The following is a 26,061-nucleotide window of genomic DNA, read 5'->3' on the forward strand; positions in this document are numbered from 1 at the left end:
TACTGGGCAGAAAATGGTTGAATAAATGTTGTTTCCACGTCATTTCAACCGGAAAGAAATCCATGTGATGTCGTTGAATCAACCTGAAAAACTGATAGGATTTGCAAGAAGTCAACATAAGCACATTATCTTTTTTCCACCCAACTTTGAACCTAAATCCAATGAAATTTTGTTGATTTCACGTTGAATTGACAGTTGACAACTCAAACGTAAATCAAAACTAGACGTTGAATTGACGTCTGTGGACAGTGGGAAAGCCTTGGTGATGGTGGCATCCAACTCATAAAGGAGATTAGGGTCATTTCATGTCATTGTTGAAAAGTGAGAGACAGAGAGGAAGAGACAGGGAGAGACTTATCTAGAGCGATAGCTAGAGAGAGTTACGGTCTCTCTAGGATCCTGTAATGCTGTAAGTGTGGTATTGTGCTTAGCTTCCCTTATTCATGTGTGTGAACGAGATAATTCAGCAGTTCTGTTTGAATCTACTGGAGTGTGTGTGTGCGTGACTTCAACAAGGCTGTGCTTTTCTGAACTTCTATTGAGTCAGTTCTGTGAACTTCTCACTCTTCAGGCAGACAGTAACTCTGGGTAGCTTTGTCACCGTATCTTACATGTCTTATCAATCAATGCAACAGATAAAGTATTTTTGTTTTTTAAATAATTTCTGGAGGATTGAGTTACTTCTGAGAAGCTATACATTCCATGTATCGGGCCCTACTCATAACTTAGAATAACTCGATTTCTCCCAGAGGAACTTCATTGGTTGTCAGGTACATTGAAATCACACAACAGTTCATAACATTTTAAGTTGACAAATTCTATTTCAGCCACAGTGTACAGCAGCTTAATACAATAGACTTATTACATTCATAAATGACTAAGCTGATTTCTCTGACCAGCATCCTATTCACAGCCTTACGAGCCAAAATCTAAAACTGGCTTCACCTTAACCAAACCCTTAACCCTAACTTTAACCTAACATTAACTTAACCCAAACCTATTTTTATTTTTGTTATGAAAAAAGAAAAACTAAATTATGTTCAATTAATAGGCGTTGGACGAATAACAAATGCATCGTCAGCACACGTCCAAAATCATATAATCAATAATACACATGATAATCAATGATACAAGGTTGATTCATATTCTACATGTTAGTCATTTAGCAGATGCTCTTACCAGAGCGACATAGTAGTGAGTGCATATATTTTCCTACTTTTTGTTACTAGTCCCCTACATACAGACCTGCCAAGCAACAATAGATGCTATGTTAATTGATTTCACCATTACATGAAAAAAACAATTAGAAAATGAACCCTAAATGAAGCTATTATTTGAACCAATTTAGAAATTAAATCTTGTCAGCCATGTCCCTTTTTCCCTGTTTCAGTTGCACACGGAGGTTGGTGGTGCCTACAGTGACAGGGAGAGCAGCTCTTATTCATTACTATTCATTAATAGATACAGGCACAAAGCTTGGTTCTCATGAGACAGTACAGTCTGCTTTTTTCAAAGACAATGTAGAAGCAGAGCCACTTTCTGTTTGGATTCCCTGGGGTTCAGCAGACCTCTGGTATGATGGCACCTGCTGCAGGAACAAGTCCCAGTCCGGCCCAGTGACTGGCAACTCTGTCTGGAAGTGGTTCCAGAACCTGGACAAATAACCAAGACAGGTCAAATATTTAGGGTCCCAACCCACCAGTTGAGAATCGTTGCTCTAATGTACAGCAACGCAATACAATAGACTTTATAACAGTACGAGAGCTTACTGGTAGTGGTAGACGCCTGGGTCTGGTAAGTTAGGAAAGGAGGGAAGGTGAGGAGACGAGGTCTTACTGGTGGTGGTAGACGTCTAGTAAGGGAGGAAGGAAGGTGAGGAGACGAGGACTTACCGGTGGTGGTAGACGTCTAGTAAGGGAGGAAGGAAGCAAAGGAGGGAAGGTGAGGAAACGAGGGCTTATCAGTGGTGGTAGATGTCTGGTAAGGGAGGAAGGAAGCAAAGGAGGGAAGGTGAGGAGACGAGGTCTTACCGGTGGTGGTAGACGTCTGGCTTTCTGCTCAGACGGTTCTGGAAGCCGATATACAGGTCGTCCCAAAGAAGGCCATTCTTCACCACGTGCCTCATGACTCCGATCCTGTTCTTGATCTTTACAGAAGAGAAAGTAGTACACCGTCTATCTCTCAGTCCAATCAAGTTACATCAAATGGAAAACAAACGAATGATCCACTTGCAGATAAATGGCGGTTCCTTACAAAGCATGTTGGCATTTAAGCCGGGCAGGACTACAGCATTTGGGGCCCCGGGGCCCCTACCACCAGCTAAACAGCTAACTTCTTGCATTTCAACACATTTTGCCATGGGGCAGAGAGAAAAATGTGCTGTTTTATAGTTCAATTTATGCTATTCTACACATATGACAGAACATTTTTCCATGTTAAATCGAATGTATTGCTATTCTACACATTTTGCCCTGTGTGCCCGTTCCGTAACCTGGAACTTACACTTAAGGCAGTAGTGAGAACTGAGCCAGTAACAATTATCTTCAACTGAAAACAGCTTGGCATCAGATTTTCATCTGCCAACCACAACACATTCAAAACCCTAAAGTTTTGCAGTAGCCTGCCATCTCTGTGTGTCTGTGCCTCGTCTGCCAACCACAACACATTCAAAACCCTAAAGTTTTGCAGTAGTCTGCCATCTCTGTGTGTCTGTGCCTCGTCTGCCAACCACAACACATTCAAAACCCTAAAGTTTTGCAGTAGTCTGCCATCTCTGTGTGTCTGTGCCTCGTCTGCCAACCACAACACATTCAAAACCCTAAAGTTTTGCAGTAGCCTGCCATCTCTGTGTGTCTGTGCCTCGTCTGCCAACCACAACACATTCAAAACCCTAAAGTTTTGCAGTAGTCTGCCATCTCTGTGTGTCTGTGCCTCGTCTGCCAACCACAACACATTCAAAACCCTAAAGTTTTGCAGTAGCCTGCCATCTCTGTGTGTCTGTGCCTCGTCTGCCAACCACAACACATTCAAAACCCTAAAGTTTTGCAGTAGTCTGCCATCTCTGTGTGTCTGTGCCTCGTCTGCCAACCACAACACATTCAAAACCCTAAAGTTTTGCAGTAGCCTGCCATCTCTGTGTGTCTGTGCCTCGTCTGCCAACCACAACACATTCAAAACCCTAAAGTTTTGCAGTAGTCTGCCATCTCTGTGTGTCTGTGCCTCGTCTGCCAACCACAACACATTCAAAACCCTAAAGTTTTGCAGTAGCCTGCCATCTCTGTGTGTCTGTGCCTCGTACAGCGTGCACCTCTTATGAGAATGACATGAGTCCAGGGAAATGTTATTCTTATGGCAGATTTGTATCATGGTATGTTTCTGCCCCAGTTGTATTTTGTATTGATCCTTCTCATAAGTGGATTGCAGTGTACAGTGCCTTCAGAAAGTATTCACACCCCTGGACTTTTCCCACATTTTGTTGTTACAGCCTGAATTACAAATGGATTACATTAAGGTTTTGTGTCACTGATCTACACACAATACCCCATAATGTCAAAGTGGAATTATGTTTTTAGAAATGTTTACAAATGAATTACAAATAATTAATCAATAAGTATTCAACCCCTTTGTTATTGCAAGCCTAAATAAGTTCAGGAGTAAAAATGTGCTTAACAAGTCACACGTTGCATTGACTCACTGTGTGCAATAATATTATTTAACATTATTTTAAATGACGACCACATCTCAGTAACTTAAATCAGCTTGAAAATCTATGGCATGGCTGTCTAGAAATGATCAACAACCAATTTGACAGAGCTTGACGAATTACAAAATAATGGGCAAATATTGTACAATCCAGGTGTGCAAAGCTCAGACTAACTCGAAACCCAAACCCGGCTGCACGCGTGCGCCATCGTGTATAAATGTATATTGTCCCCCCACACCAGATGTGATCACGACACGCAGGTTAAAATATCAAAACAAACTCTGAACCAATTATATTAATTTGGGGACAGGTCAAACAGCGTTAAACATTTATGGCAATTTAGCTAGCTAGCTTGCACTTGCTAGCTAATTTGTCATATTTAGCTAGCTTGCTGTTCCTAGCTAATTTGTCCTGGGATATAAACATTGATGTTATTTTACCTGAAATGCACAAGGTCCTCTACTCCACCAATTAATCCACACATAAAACGGTCAACTGAATCGTTTCTAGTCTTCTCTCATCCTTCCAGGCTTTTTCTTCTCTTGACTTTATATTGCGATTGGCAACTTTCATAAATTAGGTTCATTACCGCCACTGACCTCATTCGTCTTCAGTCACCCACGTCGGTATAACCAATGAGGAGATGGCACGTGTGTACCTGCTTCTATAAACCAATGAGGAGAAGGGAGAGGCAGGACTTGCGATCTGCATCAGAAATAGAACTGACTTCTATTTTAGCCCTTGGCAAAGCAGACGCTCGTTGGCGCGTGCGAGCAGTGCGGGTGCAATTGAATAATAGATTCCGAAATTTATTTTGCAATGATCGCGCCCGTGACGCCAGCGGTGTGGTCAGCCTGTTACCGATGTGCCGTGAAAAAGTATTTGCCCCCTTTCTGATTCTCTATTTTTGCATATTTTTGATTCTGAATGTTATCAGATCTTCAACCAAACCTAATATTAGATAAAGGGAAGCTAAGTTTAGAAATACCAAAAAGGTATTTATTTTATTTATTTAATTAACAAAGTTATGCAACACCTAATTCCCCTGTGCAAAAAAAGTAATTGCCCTGTTACACTCAATAACTGGTTGTGCCACCTTTAGCTGCAATGACTGCAACCAAATTCTTCCTGTAGTTGTTGATCAGTCTCTCACATCGCTGTGGAGGAACTTTGGCCCACTCTCGCATGTAGAACTGCTTTAACAGAAACATTTGTGGGTTCTCAAGCATGAACTGCTCGTTTCAAGTCTTGCTGCAACATTTCAATTGTGATTAGGTCTGGACTTTGACTAGGCCATTCCAAAACTTCAAATTTGTTGCTTTTTAGCCATTTTCATGTAGACTTGATTGTGTGTTTTGTATCATTGTCTTGCTGTATGACCCAGCTGCACTTCAGCTTCAGCTCACAGACGGATGTCCTGACTTTCTACTGTAGAATTCTCTGATAAAGAGCAGAATTCATGGTTCCTTCTATTAAGGCAAGTTGTCCAGGTCCCGAGCCAGCAAAGCATCCCCAAACCAATACTGAAGGCACTGTACTTATCAAGCACTGCATTTAATCCAACAACAATTATCTTCAACTGAAAACAGGTTTACATCAGATTTGCATCTGCCAACAACACATTCAAACCCCTGAAGTTATGCATAGCAGCCTGCCATCTCTTTGTGTCTGTGAACAGCGTTCACCTCATGAGAATGACATGAATAAAGGGAAAAGTTTATTCTTATTTACAATTTTACCAGACGCTCTTATCCAGAGCGACTTACAGTAGCAATTAGGGTTACAGCGCATTCGGAAAGTATTCAGACCCCTTGACATTTTGTTACGTTACAGCCTTATTCTAATATAGATTTTTTTTAAACTCTCATCTACACACAATACCCCATAATGACAAAGCAAAAAAAGCTTTTTAGAAATGTTTGTAAATGTATTGCATTTAAAAAAATATATATCACATTTACATTAGTATTCAGACCCTTTACTTTATTGAAGCACCTTTGGCAGCGATTACAGCCTTGATTCTTCTTGGACATGATACGACGAGCTTGGCACACCTGTATTTGGGGAGTTTCTCCCATTCTTTTCTGTAGATCCTCTCAAGCTCTGTCAGGTTGGATGGGGAGCGAAGCTGCACAGCTGTTTTCAGGCCTCTCCAGAGATGTTCGTTTGGGTTTAAGTCCGGGCTTTGGCTGGGCCACTAAAGGACATTCAGAGATTTGTCCAAAAGCCAGGTTTCCTCCAGACGTGACGCTTGGCATTCAGGCCAAAGAGTTCAATCTTGGTTTCATCAGACCAGAGAATCCTGTTTGTCATGGTCTGATAGTCCTTTAGGTGCCTTTTGGCATGTGCGTTTTACTGAGGGGCTTCCGTCTGGCCACGTTACAATAAAGGCCTGATGTGTGTGTGCTGCCGAGATGGTTGTCTTTCTGGAAGGTTCTCCCATCTCCACAGAGGAACTCTGGAGTTCTGTCAGAGTGACCATCGGGTTCTAGGTCACCTCCCTGACCAAGGCCCTTCTCCCCTGAATCCTCAGTTTAGCCAGGCGGCCAGCTCTAGGTAGAGTCTTGGTGGTTCCAAAGGTCTTCCATTTAAGAATGAGGGAGGCCACTGTGTTCTAGGATAACTTCAATGCTGCAGATCATTTTTGGTACCCATCTCCAGATCTGTGCCTCGACATAATCCTGTCTCGGAGCTCTATGGACAATTCCTTCAACCTCATGGCTTGGTTTGACATGTACTGTCAACTGTGGGACCTTATATAGACAGGTCTGTGCCTTTCCAAATCATGTCTAATCAATTGAATTTACAACCGGTGGACTCCAGTCAAGTTGGAGAAACATCTCAAGGATAATGAATGGAAACAGGGTGATGCACCTGAGCTTAATTTCGAGCAAATGGTCTGAATATTTATGTAAAAAAGGTATTTTATAATTTCTTTACATTTGCAAAAATAAATCTAAAAACCTATTTTTGCTTTGTCAATATGGGATATTGTGTAGACTGATGAGGATGCACTGTAAGTGCCTTGCTCAAGGGAACATCAAAATATTTTTCACATAGTAAGCTCAGGGATTTGAACCAGCAACCTTTCGATAACTGGCCCAGTGCTCTTAACTGTTAGGCTACCTGCCACCCTTATGACAGATTTGTAACATGCTATGTTCCTGCTCCACAAAGTTGAGTGCAGTGTACTTAATAGTATATAGGTGAGCAGGTGTTGTAGCCATGCTCACCTCCTCATAAGGGTGCTCTCTAGTGGGCCTCTGAGTAGGGAAGGACAGATCCATGAAGTCCACCAGATAGTTGTAGCCATTGTCTATCGGAATGAAGTCCTCATCTGTCTCTATGACCTTAAATACATATTACAAACAGTTAGGCTATGTTTAGTTAGAATTCAAACAATTTGCGTTATTCACTGACCTGCAGTTATGATAAATACCAGATAACTAGAATATGAATAACCAGAATCTAAAGAATTACCAGAATCTTAAAAGTAGCAAAAGAATGAGAAGAATTGGAAAAGATTTGTTCTAATTACAACCCTCGAACCCACTAGATTTGGGTTAAAAATGTATTTTTATTTTTCAAATTGATTGAACATGCCTGGCACAATGGAACCAAGGGTCATAGTCCCTAAAGTGTCAAGCCTGCCCATCTGGCTATCCAAGCAGCCAAAATCAGCTGTTCCAAGGGCAGTTTCCTGGACATAAATTAAGCCTAGTCCTAGAACCCCCCAAAAATTAGATAAAGATTCTCCATTGAGCTTTTATTTTTTTTAAATTCAGGAATAGGCTTAGTCTGTGTCTGTGAGAGCATCCGCACATGTTTTAAACATTCCAGAAATCTGCAGAGAGGAAGTGAATGGAAGGGTTCGCGTTCAGTCGGTACAAAACCTAGAAACGTTTTAAAATGGAGATTGTCCAATAGTATTTAAAATGTTCCTTGCATGTTTTACTGCCTACTGAATGCGAGTCAGGAGTAACCAGGAGTGTATTCCTAAATTGCAGACTGTTGCAAAAAAGTTTAATCCAAACAAAAAACATTTTGCAATGAAAACAAGTTTCTATTGGACAAATTCAGGCTTCCGTTTGGTTCCAAGAGTAAACAGTATTCGGTTTCTGTTGAAAAACGTTTTTCAACAGTCTGCGACTAATGAATCCACCCCAGGAGTCAGCTTGTAGATGTGCAGTAGAGCACTAAGAGCTGTGAGGACTTTTATATGGACTGCAATATTTACCCGGACAACTAGATTGTAGTTTTTAAACCCTGCCCAGATGTAATAAAATTGGATCCAGCTTTTATGTTTAAATATCTCAGCGGTGATGGCCCTGTTCAGTTCATCCACGTACAAATCAAAGTCCCAACTGTCCTTATAGATGTTTGTCCCGGATGGAGGGTCGGTGATGGCTTTCCTGTGGTTATAGTCAAATCATACATGATTTACAGTGCATTTTACCTGTGTTACAACATTAAAAAGGAATTAAATGATGCAGGAAGAAACAATGTAGAAAGAGAACATAATGGTAGACAATGTAGGGAAGTGAGATAATAATGGCAGACAATGTAAGGAAGTGATGCAATAATGGTAGATAATGTAGGAAAGTGATGTAATAATGGTAGACAATGTAGGGAAGTGATGTAATAGTGGTTAACAATGTAGGGAAGTGAGGTAATAATGGTATTGACAACAGAGGGAAACAAACACTAAAATGTGATTTGTAAATATTGATCATTGTTGGCATTTCTATGGAGTATGGACTGATATGACAGACATGGACACACACACAATTTGCTGATTGATGAGCAATCCTACCGGCTGGGGCTCATCAGAGCCAGGGCCAGATCGAGCACAGCGCCTGGCTTGGGTGTCCAGGTTGTTATGCCTGGAGCGCTCTTCTTGATCAGGGCATTGAGCTCCTCCGCTTTGTTTTTCCTGTTCGTTTCCTTAATGTACCTGTCAGTTAACTTATGTCAGTTGTCAATGTCAATTTGGGATGCAACTTATATTGAGTGACTGCAATTGAAGCAATAAGAGGGGTCAAAACCTAACCTGAACCTAGAATGGAATTTGTACACAAAATAGTAAACATTTTGTAATACCTGTCTGAGGGATGTGCTTCGACAAAGTAACCGGCAAACGGGCAGTAGATCTTGGGCTGCAAGGATTTTACCAGCTGGGCCTTGTAGTTCATGAGCTTCTTCCTTTCATTCTTGATGAAATCGGCTTTCCAGCTCTCTGCAGGGTGAAATCGACACTAGTCAATGAGTGAACCTCAGTTGTTTCCTTGATTCCTCGCTTCCTCTCCCCTTGCCTCCTCCTCAAAATGCATTGGAGGAGAACATCCGAGGGAAGTAACCTCATATCTGTTCCGATGTGCTTTGAGGAGGAGTTAAGGAGAGAGGAAATACAATTGAGATTCACTCCATCTGCAGTCAATAGCCAGGAAAACCCAAGGGAGCAATTCATTTCTCTGTTATTTGTCCGGCTATACATTTGGATGCTGTATACCTGTCCACCTCACCTGTGTATTTTCCTCCACTGAAGGTCATGGGGAAGCCAGACGCCCCTCCAGCAAAGTCGCTCATCATCAGGTCTACATTGTGGGGCAGTCGGCCGTAGTTTGGCCTGGTGCAGTCCACCGTGTTGAGGATCATATGACCTGGGTGGGAGAACCAGGATCAGATGCACCCGTCAAATGAGATAAGGTTGAGAGAAGGCTTTAAGGTGCATCGTATGCCTACCAGGTGGCACTGGCATATACTTTTACTACTGAACTGACAAGGACCTGAATCAGACAGGATGTGCATGTTCAATCAAATAATGAGTCTTAATTATCCTGATGGAGCCCATCTTTATATGGATGTATAATCTGTAGGTGGATAAAGTGGGATGAAAGTCAGAATGTTTGTACACTGACTGGACAAAACATTAGGAACACATGCTCTTTCCGTGAAATAGACTGACCAGGTGAATCCAGGTGAAGGGTATGATCACTTATTTAAATCCACTCCAATCAGTGTAGATGAAGGGGAGGAGACAGGTTAAAGGAGGATTTTTAACCCTTGAGACATGGATTGTGTATGCGTGTCATTCAGAGGGTGATTGGGCAAGACAAAATATTTAAGTTCCTTGGAAGGGGGTATGGTAGTAGGTACCAGGCACACCGGTTTGAGTGTGTCAAGAACTGCATTGAGTGTGTCAAATACTGCAGCGCTGCTGGGTTTTTCATGCCCAACAGTTTCCCGTGTGTATCAAGAATGGTTCACCACCCAAAAGAAAGCCATCTAACTTGACACAACTGTGGGAAGCTTTGGAGTCAACATGGGCCAGCATCCCTGTGGAACACTTTCAATACCTTGTAGTCCATGCCAATAGAGTCCAATTGAGGTTGTTCTGACGGCAAAGGGGGGTGCAATTCAATATTAGGAAGGTGTTCCTAATGTTTCGTACACTCGGTGTAAACACCACCTAGCAGACCCTTTTATGAAAAGTGACTTCCTGTGACTGCAGAAATTGAACCCAGGGCTCTTGCGAAGCTAGCACCATGTGCTCTTAGAAAGGACATGATGACTACCTTTATATTCAACAATGATACAGGTGTCCAATTCAGGGTGCACTTCATCCTTCAGAATCATGAATCTGAGGTGCTCATCAATCTGACGGAGATAACAGGAGAAGGGCATTAAATAAGAGCCTTTTGACAGAGGTTCCTTTATCGTATAAACTGTTCATGCAAAGTGAGCTGTTTATGCTTACGTTTTGCCAAATGCCAAAGGGAACGACGTTGATATTTGTCAGCTGCACCTGCTTTTTCTCCAGCATCCTGTAACATGATTCAAATGAGGACAGTATAAACCCATAAAGGTGACACCCTCATTTGTTTTATGGTTGTTAAACCATGTTAATGAGTGACATATACAGTTGAAGTTGGAAGTTCACATACACCTTAGCCAAATACATTTAAACTCAGTTTCCACAATTCCTGACATTTAATCCCAGTAAAAAAATCTCTGTTTTAGGTCAGTTAGGATCACCACTTTATTTTAAGAATGTGAAATGTCAGAATAATAGGAGAGAGAATGATTTCAGCTTTTATTTATTTCGTCACATTCCCAGTGGGTCAGATGTTTACATACACTCAATTAGCATTTGGTAGCACTACCTTCAAATTGTTTAATAACTTGGGTCTGTCACGATCGTTGTCTAAATAAGTGGACCAAGGCGCAGCGTGAGTAGAGTTCCACATTTTATTAGTGAAACGTGTAGCTCACAATGGCACTCAAACACAACAATATCCCCCAACGCAGGTGGGAAAAGGGACACACTAAGTATGATCCCCAATTAGAGGCAACGATATTCAGCTGCCTCCAATTGGGAACCATACTCACACACCAACATAGAACTATAATAACTAGAAAACCCCCCCTAGTCATGCTGTGACCTATTACCCCATAGAGAACCGATGGCTCTCTATGGTCAGGGTGTGACAGGGTCAAACATGTCGGGTAGCCTTCCACAATAAGTTGGGTGAATATTTGGTCCATTCCTCCTGACAGAGCTGGTGTAACTGAGTCAGGTTTGCAGGCCTCCTTGCTCGCACACGCTTTTTCAGTTCTGCCCACACATTTCCTATAGGATTGAGGTCAGGGCTTTGTGATGGCCACTCCAATAACTTTACTTTGTTGTCCTTAAGCCATTTTGCCACAACTTTGGAAGTATGCTTGACGTCATTGTCCATTTGGAAGACCGATTTGCAACCAAGCTTTAACATGGCTTGAGATGCTGCTTCAAAATAATTTCCCCTCTCATGATGCCATCTATTTTGTAAAGTGCACCAGTCCCTCCTGCAGCAAAGCACCCCCCCCCCCCCACATGATGCTGCCACCCCCATTCATCACGGTTGGGATGGTTTTCTTCAGCTTGCAAGCCTCCCCCTTTTTCCTCCAAAAATAACGATGGTCATTATGGCCAAACAGTTCCATTTTTGTTCCATCAGATCAGAGGACATTTCACCAAAAAGTACGATCTTTGTCCCAATGTGCAGTTGCAAACCGTAGTCTGGCTTTTGGCGGTTTTGGAGCAGTGGCTTCTTACTTGCTGAGAGGCCTTTCAACTCATGTTGATATAGGACTCGTTTAACTGTGGATACAGATACTTTTGTACCGGTTTCCTCCAACATCTTCACAAGGTCCTTTACTTTTGTTCTAGGATTGAGACAAAATGCTTCTCCTTCCTGAGCGGTATGACGGCTGCGTGGTCCCATGGTGTTTATAATTGCGTAATATTGTTTGTACAGATGAACATGGTACTTTCATTTACATTTACATTTTACATTTAAGTCATTTAGCAGACGCTCTTATCCAGAGCGACTTACAAATTGGTGCATTCACCTTATGACATCCAGTGGAGCAGCCACTTTACAATAGTGCATCTAAATATTTTAAGGGGGGGTGAGAAGGATTACTTTATCCTATCCTAGGTATTCCTTAAAGAGGTGGGGTTTCAGGTGTCTCCGGAAGGTGGTGATTGACTCCGCTGTCCTGGCGTCGTGAGGGAGTTTGTTCCACCATTGGGGGGCCAGAGCAGCGAACAGTTTTGACTGGGCTGAGCGGGAACTGTACTTCCTCAGTGGTAGGGAGGCGAGCAGGCCAGAGGTGGATGAACGCAGTGCCCTTGTTTGGGTGTAGGGCCTGATCAGAGCCTGGAGGTACTGAGGTGCCGTTCCCCTCACAGCTCCGTAGGCAAGCACCATGGTCTTGTAGCGGATGCGAGCTTCAACTGGAAGCCAGTGGAGAGAGCGGAGGAGCGGGGTGACGTGAGAGAACTTGGGAAGGTTGAACACCAGACGGGCTGCGGCGTTCTGGATGAGTTGTAGGGGTTTAATGGCACAGGCAGGGAGCCCAGCCAACAGCGAGTTGCAGTAATCCAGACGGGAGATGACAAGTGCCTGGATTAGGACCTGCGCCGCTTCCTGTGTGAGGCAGGGTCGTACTCTGCGGATGTTGTAGAGCATGAACCTACAGGAACGGGCCACCGCCTTGATGTTAGTTGAGAACGACAGGGTGTTGTCCAGGATCACGCCAAGGTTCTTAGCGCTCTGGGAGGAGGACACAGTGGAGTTGTCAACCGTGATGGCGAGATCATGGAACGGGCAGTCCTTCCCCGGGAGGAAGAGCAGCTCCGTCTTGCCGAGGTTCAGCTTGAGGTGGTGATCCGTCATCCACACTGATATGTCTGCCAGACATGCAGAGATGCGATTCGCCACCTGGTCATCAGAAGGGGAAAGGAGAAGATTAATTGTGTGTCGTCTGCATAGCAATGATAGGAGAGACCATGTGAGGTTATGACAGAGCCAAGTGACTTGGTGTATAGCGAGAATAGGAGAGGGCCTAGAACAGAGCCCTGGGGACACCAGTGGTGAGAGCACGTGGTGAGGAGACGGATTCTCGCCACGCCACCTGGTAGGAGCGACCTGTCAGGTAGGACGCAATCCAAGCGTGGGCCGCGCCGGAGATGCCCAACTCGGAGAGGGTGGAGAGGAGGATCTGATGGTTCACAGTATCGAAGGCAGCCGATAGGTCTAGAAGGATGAGAGCAGAGGAGAGAGAGTTAGCTTTAGCAGTGCGGAGCGCCTCCGTGATACAGAGAAGAGCAGTCTCAGTTGAATGACTAGTCTTGAAACCTGACTGATTTGGATCAAGAAGGTCATTCTGAGAGAGATAGGGGAGAGCTGGCCAAGGACGGCACGTTCAAGGGTTTTGGAGAGAAAAGAAAGAAGGGATACTGGTCTGTAGTTGTTGACATCGGAGGGATCGAGTGTAGGTTTTTTCAGAAGGGGTGCAACTCTCGCTCTCTTGAAGACGGAAGGGACGTAGCCAGCGGTCAGGGATGAGTTGATGAGCGAGGTGAGGTAAGGGAGAAGGTCTCCGGAAATGGTCTGGAGAAGAGAGGAGGGAATAGGGTCAAGCGGGCAGGTTGTTGGGCGGCCGGCCGTCACAAGACACGAGATTTCATCTGGAGAGAGAGGGAGAAAGAGGTCAGAGCACAGGGTAGGGCAGTGTGAGCAGAACCAGCGGTGTCGTTTGACTTAGCAAACGAGGATCGGATGTCGTCGACCTTCTTTTCAAAATGGTTGACGAAGTCATCTGCAGAGAGGGAGGAGGGGGAGGGGGAGGGGGGATTCAGGAGGGAGGAGAAGGTGGCAAAGAGCTTCCTAGGGTTAGAGGCAGATGCTTGGAATTTAGAGTGGTAGAAAGTGGCTTTAGCAGCAGCGACAGAAGAGGAAAATGTAGAGAGGAGGGAGTGAAAGGATGCCAGGTCCGCAGGGAGGCGAGTTTTCCTCCATTTCCGCTCGGCTGCCCGGAGCCCTGTTCTGTGAGCTCGCAATGAGTCGTCGAGCCACGGAGCGGGAGGGGAGGACCGAGCCGGCCTGGAGGATAGGGGACATAGAGAGTCAAAGGATGCAGAAAGGGAGGAGAGGAGGGTTGAGGAGGCAGAATCAGGAGATAGGTTGGAGAAGGTTTGAGCAGAGGGAAGAGATGATAGGATGGAAGAGGAGAGAGTAGCGGGGGAGAGAGAGCGAAGGTTGGGACGGCGCGATACCATCCGAGTAGGGGCAGTGTGGGAAGTGTTGGATGAGAGCGAGAGGGAAAAGGATACAAGGTAGTGGTCGGAGACTTGGAGGGGAGTTGCAATGAGGTTAGTGGAAGAACAGCATCTAGTAAAGATGAGGTCGAGCGTATTGCCTGCCTTGTGAGTAGGGGGGGAAGGTGAGAGGGAGAGGTCAAAAGTAGTGGAAAGAAGGAGGCAGAGAGGAATGAGTCAAAGGTAGACGTGGGGAGGTTAAAGTCGCCCAGAACTGTGAGAGGTGAGCCGTCCTCAGGAAAGGAGCTTATCAAGGCATCAAGCTCATTGATGAACTCTCCGAGGGAACCTGGAGGGCGATAAATGATAAGGATGTTAAGCTTGAAAGGGCTGGTAACTGTGACAGCATGGAATTCAAAGGAGGCGATAGACAGATGGGTAAGGGGAGAAAGAGAGAATGACCACTTGGGAGAGATGAGGATCCCGGTGCCACCACCCCGCTGACCAGAAGCTCTCGGGGTGTGCGAGAACACGTGGGCGGCGAAGAGAGAGCAGTAGGAGTAGCAGTGTTATCTGTGGTGATCCATGTTTCCGTCAGTGCCAAGAAGTCGAGGGACTGGAGGGAGGCATAGGCTGAGATGAACTCTGCCTTGTTGGCCGCAGATCGGCAGTTCCAGAGGCTACCGGAGACCTGGAACTCCACGTGGGTCGTGCTCGCTGGGACCACCAGATTAGGTGGCGCGGCCACGCGGTGTGGAGCGTTTGTATGGTCTGTGCAGAGAGGAGAGAACAGGGATAGACAGACACATAGTTGACAGGCTACAGAAGAGGCTACGCTAATGCAAAGGAGATTGGAATGACAAGTGGACTACACGTCTCGAATGTTCAGAAAGTTGAGCTTACGTAGCAAGAATCTTATTGACTAAAATGATTAAAAATGATACAGTACTGCTGAAGTAGGCTAGGTGGCAGTGGCTGCGTTGTTGACTTTGTAGACTAGCTGGCAGTGGCTGCGTTGTTGATTACGTTACGTTGCGTTAAAAGAACGACAATAGCTGGCTAGGTAACCTAGAAAATCGCTCTAGACTACACAATTATCTTTGATACAGAGACGGCTATGTAGCTAGCTACGATCAAACAAATCAAACCGTTGTACTGTAATGAAATGAAATGAAAATGTGATACTACCTGTGGAGCGAGGCGGAATGCGACCGGGTTGTTGAGTTCTAATCGGTAGACGTTGGCTAGCTGTTAGCTAGCTAGCAGTGTCTCCTACGTTAAGGATGACAAATAGCTGGCTGCGTTGTTGATTCAGGGGCTAGCTGGCTAGCTAGCTAGCAGTGTTGATTACGTTACGTTGCGTTAAAAGAACGACAATAGCTGGCTAGGTAACCTAGAAAATCGCTCTAGACTACACACTTATCTACACAATTATCTTTGATACAGAGACGGCTATGTAGCTAGCTATGTAGACGGTGGGCGTTAGCTAGCTGGCTAGCTGCTGGGCAGATACGTTAGGACGACGAAATACGATAATTACGCAATTATCTTTGATACAAAGACGGCTATGTAGCTAGCTAAGAAGAAATTGCTAAGATTAGACAAATCAAACCGTTGTACTATAATGAAATGTAATGAAATGTAATGAAAAGTTATACTACCTGCAGACCGAAGTGCAGACCGAAGTGCGGATGCGACTGCTCGCTCCAACCCGGAAGTAGACGCAGGAGAGATGGTACCTTCAGGCGTTTGGAAATTGCTCCCAGGTATGAACCTAACTTGAGGTCTACAATTTCTTTTCTGAGGTCTTGGCTGATTTCTTTTGATTTTCCCATGATGTCAAGCAAAAAGGCACTGAATTTGAAGGTAGGCCTTGAAATACATCCACAGGTACACCTACAATTGACTCAAATGATGTCAATTAGCCTATCAGAAGCTTCTAAAGCCATGCCATCATTTTCTGGAATTTTCCAAGCTGTTTAAAGGCACAGTCAACTTAGTGTATATAAACTTCTGACCCACTGGACTTGTGATACAGTGAGCTATAAGTGAAATAATCTGTCTGTAAACAATTGCTGGAAAAATGACTTGTGTCATGCAAAGTAGATGTCCTAACTGACTTGCCAAAACTATAGTTTAAAAAGAAATTTGTGGAGTGGTTGAAAAACTAGTTTTAATGACTCCAACCTAAGTGTATGTAAACTTCTGGGTTCAATTGTAGATAGATAACCCTTACCAGAACACTGGCCTTGATGTGTCGCCAACATAAATAGGAACATCGGGTCTCGTCGCAGAGAGGGATTTTAAGGTTGGGTAGCTGAAAATACATTTTTCAGGAATTGAAATCAACATTTCTGCTTACTTACGGAATTTAAATTAGGGTCCCACTTTAAACTAAGTACAACTTATAAAGGCTCAATATAGCTTACATAAATGCGTCACATATCATCGATCTCATACTCTATAAATGGTGTATAAACATATAGTCTATAAGTGTGTGTCATATTCTATAAATGGTGTATAAACTATGTATGTTTATACACCATTTATAGAATATGACACACACTTATAGACTATCTGTGAAGCATTTGCGTAGTGCTTCAGAAACTTCATGTATGCTATAAAATGCCTTTAAACTTCGTTAAAGTGGGACTGAAATGATAAATACATTGAAATCAGTCGTGGCTGGTGGGTGGAGATTGCAGAGGATGGGCTCATTGTAATGTTTGGAATAGTATGTGTTTGATACGTTCAATCCATTCCCTTCCAGTTTCACTGAGCCCATCGTCCCATATCAATCCATTTCATTCTGCCATACAGGTACCATCTCTACATGCCTGTACCATACAGGTACCACCTCTACATGCCTGTACCATACTCCATACCGGTACCATCTCTACATGCCTGTACCATACAGGTACCATCTCTACATGCCTGTACCATACAGGTACCATCTCTACATGGTACCATCTCTACATGCCTGTACCATACAGGTACCATCTCTACATGCCTGTACCATACAGGTACCATCTCTACATGGTACCATCTCTACATGACTGTACCATACAGGTACCACCTCTACATGCCTGTACCATACAGGTACCATCTCTACATGCCTGTACCATACAGGTACCATCTCTACATGCCTGTACCATACAGGTACCATCTCTACATGCCTGTACCATACTCCATACAGGTACCATCTCTACATGCCTGTACCATACAGGTACCATCTCTACATGCCTGTACCATACAGGTACCATCTCTACATGCCTGTACCATACAGGTACCATCTCTACATGACTGTACCATACAGGTACCATCTCTACATGCCTGTACCATACAGGTACCATCTCTACATGACTGTACCATACTCCATACAGGTACCATCTCTACATGCCTGTACCATACAGGTACCATCTCTACATGCCTGTACCATACAGGTACCATCTCTACATGCCTGTACCATACAGGTACCATCTCTACATGCCTGTACCATACTCCATACAGGTACCATCTCTACATGCCTGTACCATACTCCATACAGGTACCATCTCTACATGCCTGTACCATACAGGCACCATCTCTACATGCCTGTACCATACAGGTACCATCTCTACATGACTGTACCATACAGGTACCATCTCTACATACCTGTACCATACTCCATACAGGTACCATCTCTACATGCCTGTACCATACTCCATACAGGTACCATCTCTACATGCCTGTACCATACAGGTACCATCTCTACATGCCTGTACCATACAGGTACCATCTCTACATGCCTGTACCATACAGGTACCATCTCTACATGCCTGTACCATACAGGTACCATCTCTACATGCCTGTACCATACAGGTACCATCTCTACATGCCTGTACCATACAGGTACCATCTCTACATGCCTGTACCATACAGGTACCATCTCTACATGCCTGTACCATACAGGTACCATCTCTACATGCCTGTACCATACTCCATACAGGTACCATCTCTACATGCCTGTACCATACAGGTACCATCTCTACATGCCTGTACCATACAGGTACCATCTCTACATACCTGTACCATACTGGTACCATCTCTACATACCTGTACCATCTCTACATGCCTGTACCATCTCTACATGCCTGTACCATACAGGTACCATCTCTACATGCCTGTACCATACTCCATACAGGTACCATCTCTACATGCCTGTACCATACAGGTACCATCTCTACATGCCTGTACCATACTCCATACAGGTACCATCTCTACATGCCTGTACCATACAGGTACCATCTCTACATGCCTGTACCATACTCCATACAGGTACCATCTCTACATGCCTGTACCATACAGGTACCATCTCTACATGCCTGTACCATACAGGTACCATCTCTACATGCCTGTACCATACAGGTACCATCTCTACATGCCTGTACCATACAGGTACCATCTCTACATGCCTGTACCATACTCCATACAGGTACCACCTCTACATGCCTGTACCATACTCCATACAGGTACCATCTCTACATGCCTGTACCATACAGGTACCATCTCTACATGCCTGTACCATACTCCATACAGGTACCATCTCTACATGCCTGTACCATACTCCATACAGGTACCATCTCTACATGCCTGTACCATACTCCATACAGGTACCATCTCTACATGCCTGTACCATACTCCATACAGGTACCATCTCTACATGCCTGTACCATACAGGTACCATCTCTACATGCCTGTACCATACAGGTACCATCTCTACATGCCTGTACCATACAGGTACCATCTCTACATGCCTGTACCATACAGGTACCATCTCTACATGCCTGTACCATACTCCATACAGGTACCATCTCTACATGCCTGTACCATACTCCATACAGGTACCATCTCTACATGCCTGTACCATACTCTATACAGGTACCATCTCTACATGCCTGTACCATACTCCATACAGGTACCATCTCTACATGCCTGTACCATACTCTATACAGGTACCATCTCTACATGCCTGTACCATACAGGTACCATCTCTACATGACTGTACCATACTCCATACAGGTACCATCTCTACATGACTGTACCATACTCCATACAGGTACCATCTCTACATGCCTGTACCATACTCCATACAGGTACCATCTCTACATGCCTGTACCATACTCTATACAGGTACCATCTCTACATATCTGTACCATACTCCGTTCAGGTACCATCTCTACATACCTGTACCATACTCCATTCAGGTACCATCTCTACATACCTGTACCATCTCTACATATCTGTACCATCTCTACATATCTGTACCATCTCTACATATCTGTACCATACTCCATTCAGGTACCATCTCTACATATCTGTACCATACTCCATTCAGGTACCATCTCTACATACCTGTACCTTACAGATACCATCTCTACATATCTGTACCATACTCCATTCAGGTACCATACTCCATTCAGGTACCATCTACATTCCTGTACCATACTCTATTCAGGTACCATCTCTACATACCTGTACCATCTCTACATATCTGTACCATACTCCATTCAGGTACCATCTCTACATACATGTACCTTACAGATACCATCTCTACATATCTGTACCATACTCCATTCAGGTACCATACTCCATTCAGGTACCATCTACATTCCTGTACCATACTCCATTCAGGTACCATCTCTACATACCTGTACCATACTCCATTCAGGTACCATCTCTACATACCTGTACCTTACAGATACCATCTCTACATACCTGTACCTTACAGATACCATCTCTACATACCTGTACCATACTCCATTCAGGTACCATCTACATTCCTGTACCATACTCCATTCAGGTACCATCTCTACATACCTGTACCATCTCTACATATCTGTACCATACTCCATCCAGGTACCATCTCTACATACATGTACCTTACAGATACCATCTCTACATATCTGTACCATACTCCATTCAGGTACCATACTCCATTCAGGTACCATCTACATTCCTGTACCATACTCCATTCAGGTACCATCTCTACATTCCTGTACCATACTCCATTCAGGTACCATCTCTACATACCTGTACCATACAGGTACCATCTCTACATACCTGTACCATACTCCATACAGGTACCAGCTCTACATGCCTGTACCATACAGGTACCATCTCCACATATCTGTACCATCTCTACATACCTGTACCATACTCCATTCAGGTACCATATCTACATACCTGTACCATACTCCATTCAGGTACCATCTCTACATATCTGTACCATACTCCATACAGGAACCATCTCTACATACCTGAGGTGGTCGGAGTGCATGTGGCTGATGTAGATGAGGTCGGCCATGCACAGCCTCTCCATGGAGTCAGCAGGGGGCTCATGGAGCAGCCACCAGCCCCTGGCGAAGGCCGGACCCATCAGCCAGGGGTCGAATATCATCTTCTTCCCCCCTAACTGGAGCTCCATACATGCATGGGTGAGGTAGGTCACCTGGAGGAACATGAAGGTTGAGTTTGGAGCGGAGAATCTTGTCGCCTGACGTGCTCTCTTTAGATTTGCGTGCGGCGCTGTTGACCAATCACATTGATATAAATAGCCTGTCGGCCATATGGGGAAAATCTCAGAGGTGTCGGTGTTGGGACTGTCTGTGTGTCTCTGGAAATTAAATGAACACAGGGGAGATGGTCAAAAAGTCATCTGTGACCAACTGTCACTCAGAGTCCCAGCAATGTGTCCTGCACTGTTGTTGGGCACGGCTGTGATCGGAGGTCTATCCCGATACGTCATCTAGAATCTTAGATGGCGGTTGGTGATATCTTTCAACCTTTGCCCATCCCCCTTGTGTCCCAGGCTTAAGTTTGGCACTGAAGCCTTTTAGGTGAGAACACACCCGCAGATCTCACATTATAAAAGTGGTGATGAGATCAAAATGAGTAGAAGATTGTGTAGACACACAACTCTCGGTTATCATTTTAAGGCTCATATTTGATTCACTCCGGGTAATTACTAACTAGCCTTGGATCATAGCTAGTGTTTGTGTTCTTGTCATCAATGTTTGACTAAACATGGGAATGTGTTCCAGATTAGTTTCAACCAGCCTGGTGAAGACATCTTTTTCATGACGATACCAAGATCACAACCAGATCAAGACATGTTTTTCTGACCTTAACAAAACCAGTATACATCCTGACCATGACGTCATGTAAGATGTCATAATGTAATTGCAACCAGTTTTGCCCACTGGGAAAGGCCTCAGATCTGTCCAGCCGTGGGTGTGTGTGACGAGCTGTACTCACAGTCACCTCTCCCTCCTGCAGTTCCTGTGGATCCTGGGGGTCTGCCAACCAGGGGTCCCAGACGATCACCTCCACGAGCTGAAGACCACCCTCGTCTGTCATCACGATGTCTGCGTTAGCAAAATCAAGCCTCTTGGGATTAATAATTTCATTACTTTTATTTGATTATCTTAAGTTGAAGTCGAAAGTTTACATACACTGTCACACCCTGACCATAGAGAGCCTTTTTATTCTCTGTTGGTTAGGTCGGGGTGTGACTATGGTGGGTAATCTAGGTAGTTTTTTGTTTGTTGGCCTGGTATGGTTCCCAATCAGAGGCAGCTGTTTATTGTTGTCTCTGATTGGGGATCATATTTAGGCAGCCATTTCCCCACTGTGTTTTGTGGGATCTTGTTTCTGTGTAGTTGCCTGTGAGCACTGCTTGAGCTTCACGTGTCATTTATTCTTTGTTTTTTTTGTTCGGTTCTCTGATAATTAAGAGATGTCGAACCGATTCCACGCTGCGCTTTGGTCTGAGTATGATGACAACGATGATCGTGACATACACTCAATTACTATTTGGTAGCATTGCCTTTAAATGGTTTAACTTGGGTAAAACGTTTTGGGTAGCCTTCCACAAGCTTCCCACAATAAGTTGGGTGAATTTTGGCCCATTTCTCCTGACACAGTTGGTGTAACCGAGTCAGGTTTGTAGGCCTCCTTGCTCGCACACGCTTTTTCAGTTCTGCCCACAAATTTTCTGCAGGATTGAGGTCCGGGCTTTGTGATGGCCACTCAAATACCTTAACTTTGTTCTCCTTAAGCCATTTTTCCACAACTTTGGAAGTATGCTTGGGGTCATTGTCCATTTGCAAGATCCATTTGCGACCAAGCTTTAACTTCCTGACTGATGTCTTGAGATGTAGCTTCAATATATTCACATAATTGTCCTCCCTCATGATGCCATCTATTTGTGAAGTGCACCAGTCTCTCCTGCAGCAACACACCCACACAACCTGATGCTGCCACCCGTGCTTCACGGTTGGGATGGTGTTCTTCAGCTTGCAAGCCTCCCCCTTTTTCCTCCAAACATAACGATGGTCATTATGGCCAAACAGTTCTATTTTTGTTGCATCAGACAAGAGGACATGTCTCCAAAAAGTACGATATTTTGTCCCCATGTGCAGTTGCAAACCGTAGTCTGGATTTTTTATGGCAGTTTTGGAGCAGTGGCTTCTTCCTTGGCGAGCAGCCTTTCAGGTTATGTTGATATAGGACTGATTTTACTGTGGATATAGATCATTTTCCTGAGCAGTATGACGGCTGCATGGTCCCATGGTGTTTATACTTGCGTACTATTGTTTGTACAGATGAACGTGGTACCTTCAGGCGTTAGGAAATTGCTCCCAAGGATGAACCAGACTTGTGGAGGTCTATAAAAAATGGTTTTGAGTTCTTGGCTGATTTCTTTTGATTTTCCCATGATGTCAAGCAACATCGCACTGAGTTTGAAGGTAGGCCTTGAAATACATCCACAGGTGCACCTCCAATTGACTCAAATGATGTCAATTAGCCTATCAGTAGCTTCTAAAGCCATGACATCATTTTCTGGAATTTTCCAAACTGTTTAAAGGGACAGTCAACTTAGTGTATGTAAATGTCTGACCCACTGGAATTGTGATACAGTGAATTAATTGTGAAATAATCTGTCTGTAAACAATTGTTGGAAAGATTACATGTGTCATGCACAAGGTAGATGTCCTAATTGACTTGCCAAAACTATAGTTTGTTAACTAGAAGTTTGTGGATGGTTGAAAAACGAGTTCTAATTACTCCACTAAGTATATGTAAACCTCCGACTTGAACTGTACATAGACATATTAAACATCTGACTTATTATTTACATTGTGTTCCTCATGTCATTGTTAGATGGCTAAAGGACTGGACAGCTGGAGCTGGGCACTCAACCCACAGGACGCTTAACAGCTTCTACCTCCAAGTCATAAGACTGCTAAACAGTTAGTCCAGGTAGCTTGGCTAACTATGTGCATTGACCCTTTTTGGACTAACTCTTTTGACTCATCACATATGCTGCTGTTACTGTTTATTATCTATCCTGTTACCTAGTCACTTTATCTCACCTATATGAACATATCTACCTCATACCCCTGCACATCTACTCGATACTGGTACATCGTGTAACGTTATATAGCCAAGTTATCGTTACTCTGTGGATTTATTCCTTGTGTTATTATTATTTTCTCTCTGCATTGTTGGGAAGGACCGTAAGTAAGCATTTCACTGTTAGTCTACATCTGTTGTTTACGAAGCATGTGACATAACATTTGATTTAATGATCAGTATCACACAATGTGTACAAATATACACAAGTTGTCAGAGAACACAAAAGATTAGACATACCGTTTCATATGACCTAAAATGGCAAATAGACTTAAAATGCCATTCAATAACCTTTCAGGTTGAGAAAATGGCAGCTCAACTTACCCAGCTCATCCTGTGTGAAGCTGTCAGGAGGGTTCACATACTGCATAGTTGAGACGTTCAGCTTCCAGTAGTGTTTTGTACATCGGACCGTCCTGCATCAGAAAAACCTTTCAGTCCCATGGAATAGATATGTTTTATATAAGCCTCGGTATTAAGGAAGAAGTTCAGGATTTTACCACTTGGTGTTAAATGGTTCCTCAGCCTGAAAGTAGTCTATGGGCCAGGAGAAACTGTAATCCAAGGTTCGGTATTCTCTAAACAGCCGCTACTAACTCCAACTATCTTTAGTTGTAAAGTCCTGAACTTCCCCTTTAAGTCTACTTACCTTCCATCTAAGTCCTCTATGTCTTTGATGAACAGGCCTCCTTGGTGTTTGCATTGGTTCTTGCAGGCCTTCAGCTCTCCATTTTCTTTGTATATGATGTAGCACTTGCCATCATCTGGGCTCTTCTTAAAGTTGATGCCATCTTTGAGTGAGAACACCGCCTCAGAGTCCAGGGACAGCACTGTCTTTGAAGACTGGGCTGTCATTTGAGTGGTGGAATTAAAGTGCTGATGAGAAAAGTAGAGTATAAGTGGATGGTACTCGTAAGAAGAATTTACAGGTGAACCGAACAGAAGTCATCGATAAAGGCAATAAAAAATCTATTCAGTTTATTACAAGTTGCATCAGGGAGATACTTCCAGCACAGAACCAGAGAAACTGTCTAACTGGCCTTATATCCTAATCAGCAGACAACTGTTCTGTAAACATCAGTCCCAGAGGCAAGTGGGAAGTCCAAACTAGTAAGTGACATTGCTACAGAATCACAGTGTTCAGACAATACAATAATAATCAGTGTGTCCTCGGTCCTTGCATCTCCAGTCTGGCATCAAACACTATCAACAGATGTGAGTTTAATCCATAACATACAGCATCGAGGCTAGTGACCATCAACTCATATCACAAACAAAACACTGGAAATCGTGTATTACAGAAAGGGGAAATATATGAATATGCCGTAACACTTTACTTCACACTTAGTGTCATAACACATTATGACACGGTCATAACCATGTCATTCATTGTCATAACCTGTCATAATATGCTCATAATTCAATTCAATTCAAGGGCTTTATTGGCATGGGAAACATGTGTTAACATTGCCAAAGCAAGTGAGGTAGACAACATACAAAGTGAATATATAAAGTGAAAAACAACAAAAATTAACAGTAAACATTACACATACAGAAGTTTCAAAACAGTAAAGACATTACAAATGTCATATTATATATATATATACAATGTACAAATAGTTAAAGGACACAAGATAAAATGAATAAGCATAAATATGGGTTGTATTTACAATGGTGTTTGTTCTTCACTGGTTGCCCTTTTCTCGTGGAAACAGGTCACAAATATTGCTGCTGTGATGGCACACTGTGGAATCTCACCCAAAAGATATGGGAGTTTTTCAAAATTGGATTTGTTTTCGAATTCTTTGTGGATCTGTGTAATCTGGGGGAAATATGTCTCTCTAATATGGTCATACATTGGGCAGGAGGTTAGGAAGTGCAGCTCAGTTTCCACCTCATTTTGTGGGCAGTGAGCACATAGCCTGTCTTCTCTTGAGAGCCATGTCTGCCTACGGCGGCCTTTCTCAATAGCAAGGCTATGCTCACTGAGTCTGTACATAGTCAAAGCTTTCCTTAATTTTGGGTCAGTCACAGTGGTCAGGTATTCTGCCGCTGTGTACTCTCTGTGTAGGGCCAAATAGCATTCTAGTTTGCTCTGTTTTTTTTGTTAATTCTTTCCAATGTGTTAAGTAATTATCTTTTTGTTTTCTCATGATTTGGTTGGGTCTAATTGTGCTGTTGTCCTGGGGCTCTGTAGGGTGTGTTTGTGTTTGTGAACAGAGCCCCAGGACCAGCTTGCTTAATACTTTTTTTTTTTTTTTTTTTTTTTTTTGCATAATACTGTTACATATGTTTAGACCTGTTGTGACATATATTA

At 43.6% G+C, this 26,061-nt stretch overlaps 1 protein-coding gene across 1 annotated transcript; it reads right to left on the bottom strand.

Moving 5' to 3' along the window:
• Positions 1-847: 847 nt before the first annotated feature.
• On the bottom strand, positions 848-24,627 carry LOC135572871 (cytidine monophosphate-N-acetylneuraminic acid hydroxylase-like). Its single transcript, XM_065021418.1, has 14 exons — positions 24,394-24,627; positions 24,069-24,160; positions 21,585-21,694; positions 20,588-20,778; positions 16,525-16,605; positions 10,461-10,527; positions 10,279-10,360; positions 9,226-9,363; positions 8,804-8,939; positions 8,517-8,657; positions 7,941-8,115; positions 6,937-7,053; positions 2,031-2,146; positions 848-1,652 (listed from the first exon to the last, which is right to left on the bottom strand). The coding sequence occupies exons 1-14, from the start codon at positions 24,597-24,599 to the stop codon at positions 1,484-1,486; spliced, it is 1,821 nt and encodes a 606-aa protein (XP_064877490.1). The 5' UTR covers positions 24,600-24,627; the 3' UTR covers positions 848-1,483.
• Positions 24,628-26,061: the final 1,434 nt, after the last annotated feature.

The sequence above is a fragment of the Oncorhynchus nerka genome, linkage group LG8, assembly GCF_034236695.1.
Source record: "Oncorhynchus nerka isolate Pitt River linkage group LG8, Oner_Uvic_2.0, whole genome shotgun sequence".
Classification (NCBI taxonomy): domain Eukaryota; kingdom Metazoa; phylum Chordata; class Actinopteri; order Salmoniformes; family Salmonidae; genus Oncorhynchus; species Oncorhynchus nerka.

Excerpts from the sequence above, each read along its gene's own strand:
- LOC135572871 (XM_065021418.1), bottom strand. The coding sequence starts at position 24,599 with ATGACAGCCCAGTCTTCAAAGACAGTGCTGTCCCTGGACTCTGAGGCG. Across the intron at positions 9,364-10,278 it reads TATCATTGTTGAATATAAAG|GTCATATGATCCTCAACACG; the intron begins GTAGTCATCATG and ends TCTCCCACCCAG. Across the intron at positions 2,147-6,936 it reads GAGAGCACCCTTATGAGGAG|ATCAAGAACAGGATCGGAGT; the intron begins GTGAGCATGGCT and ends TCTTCTGTAAAG.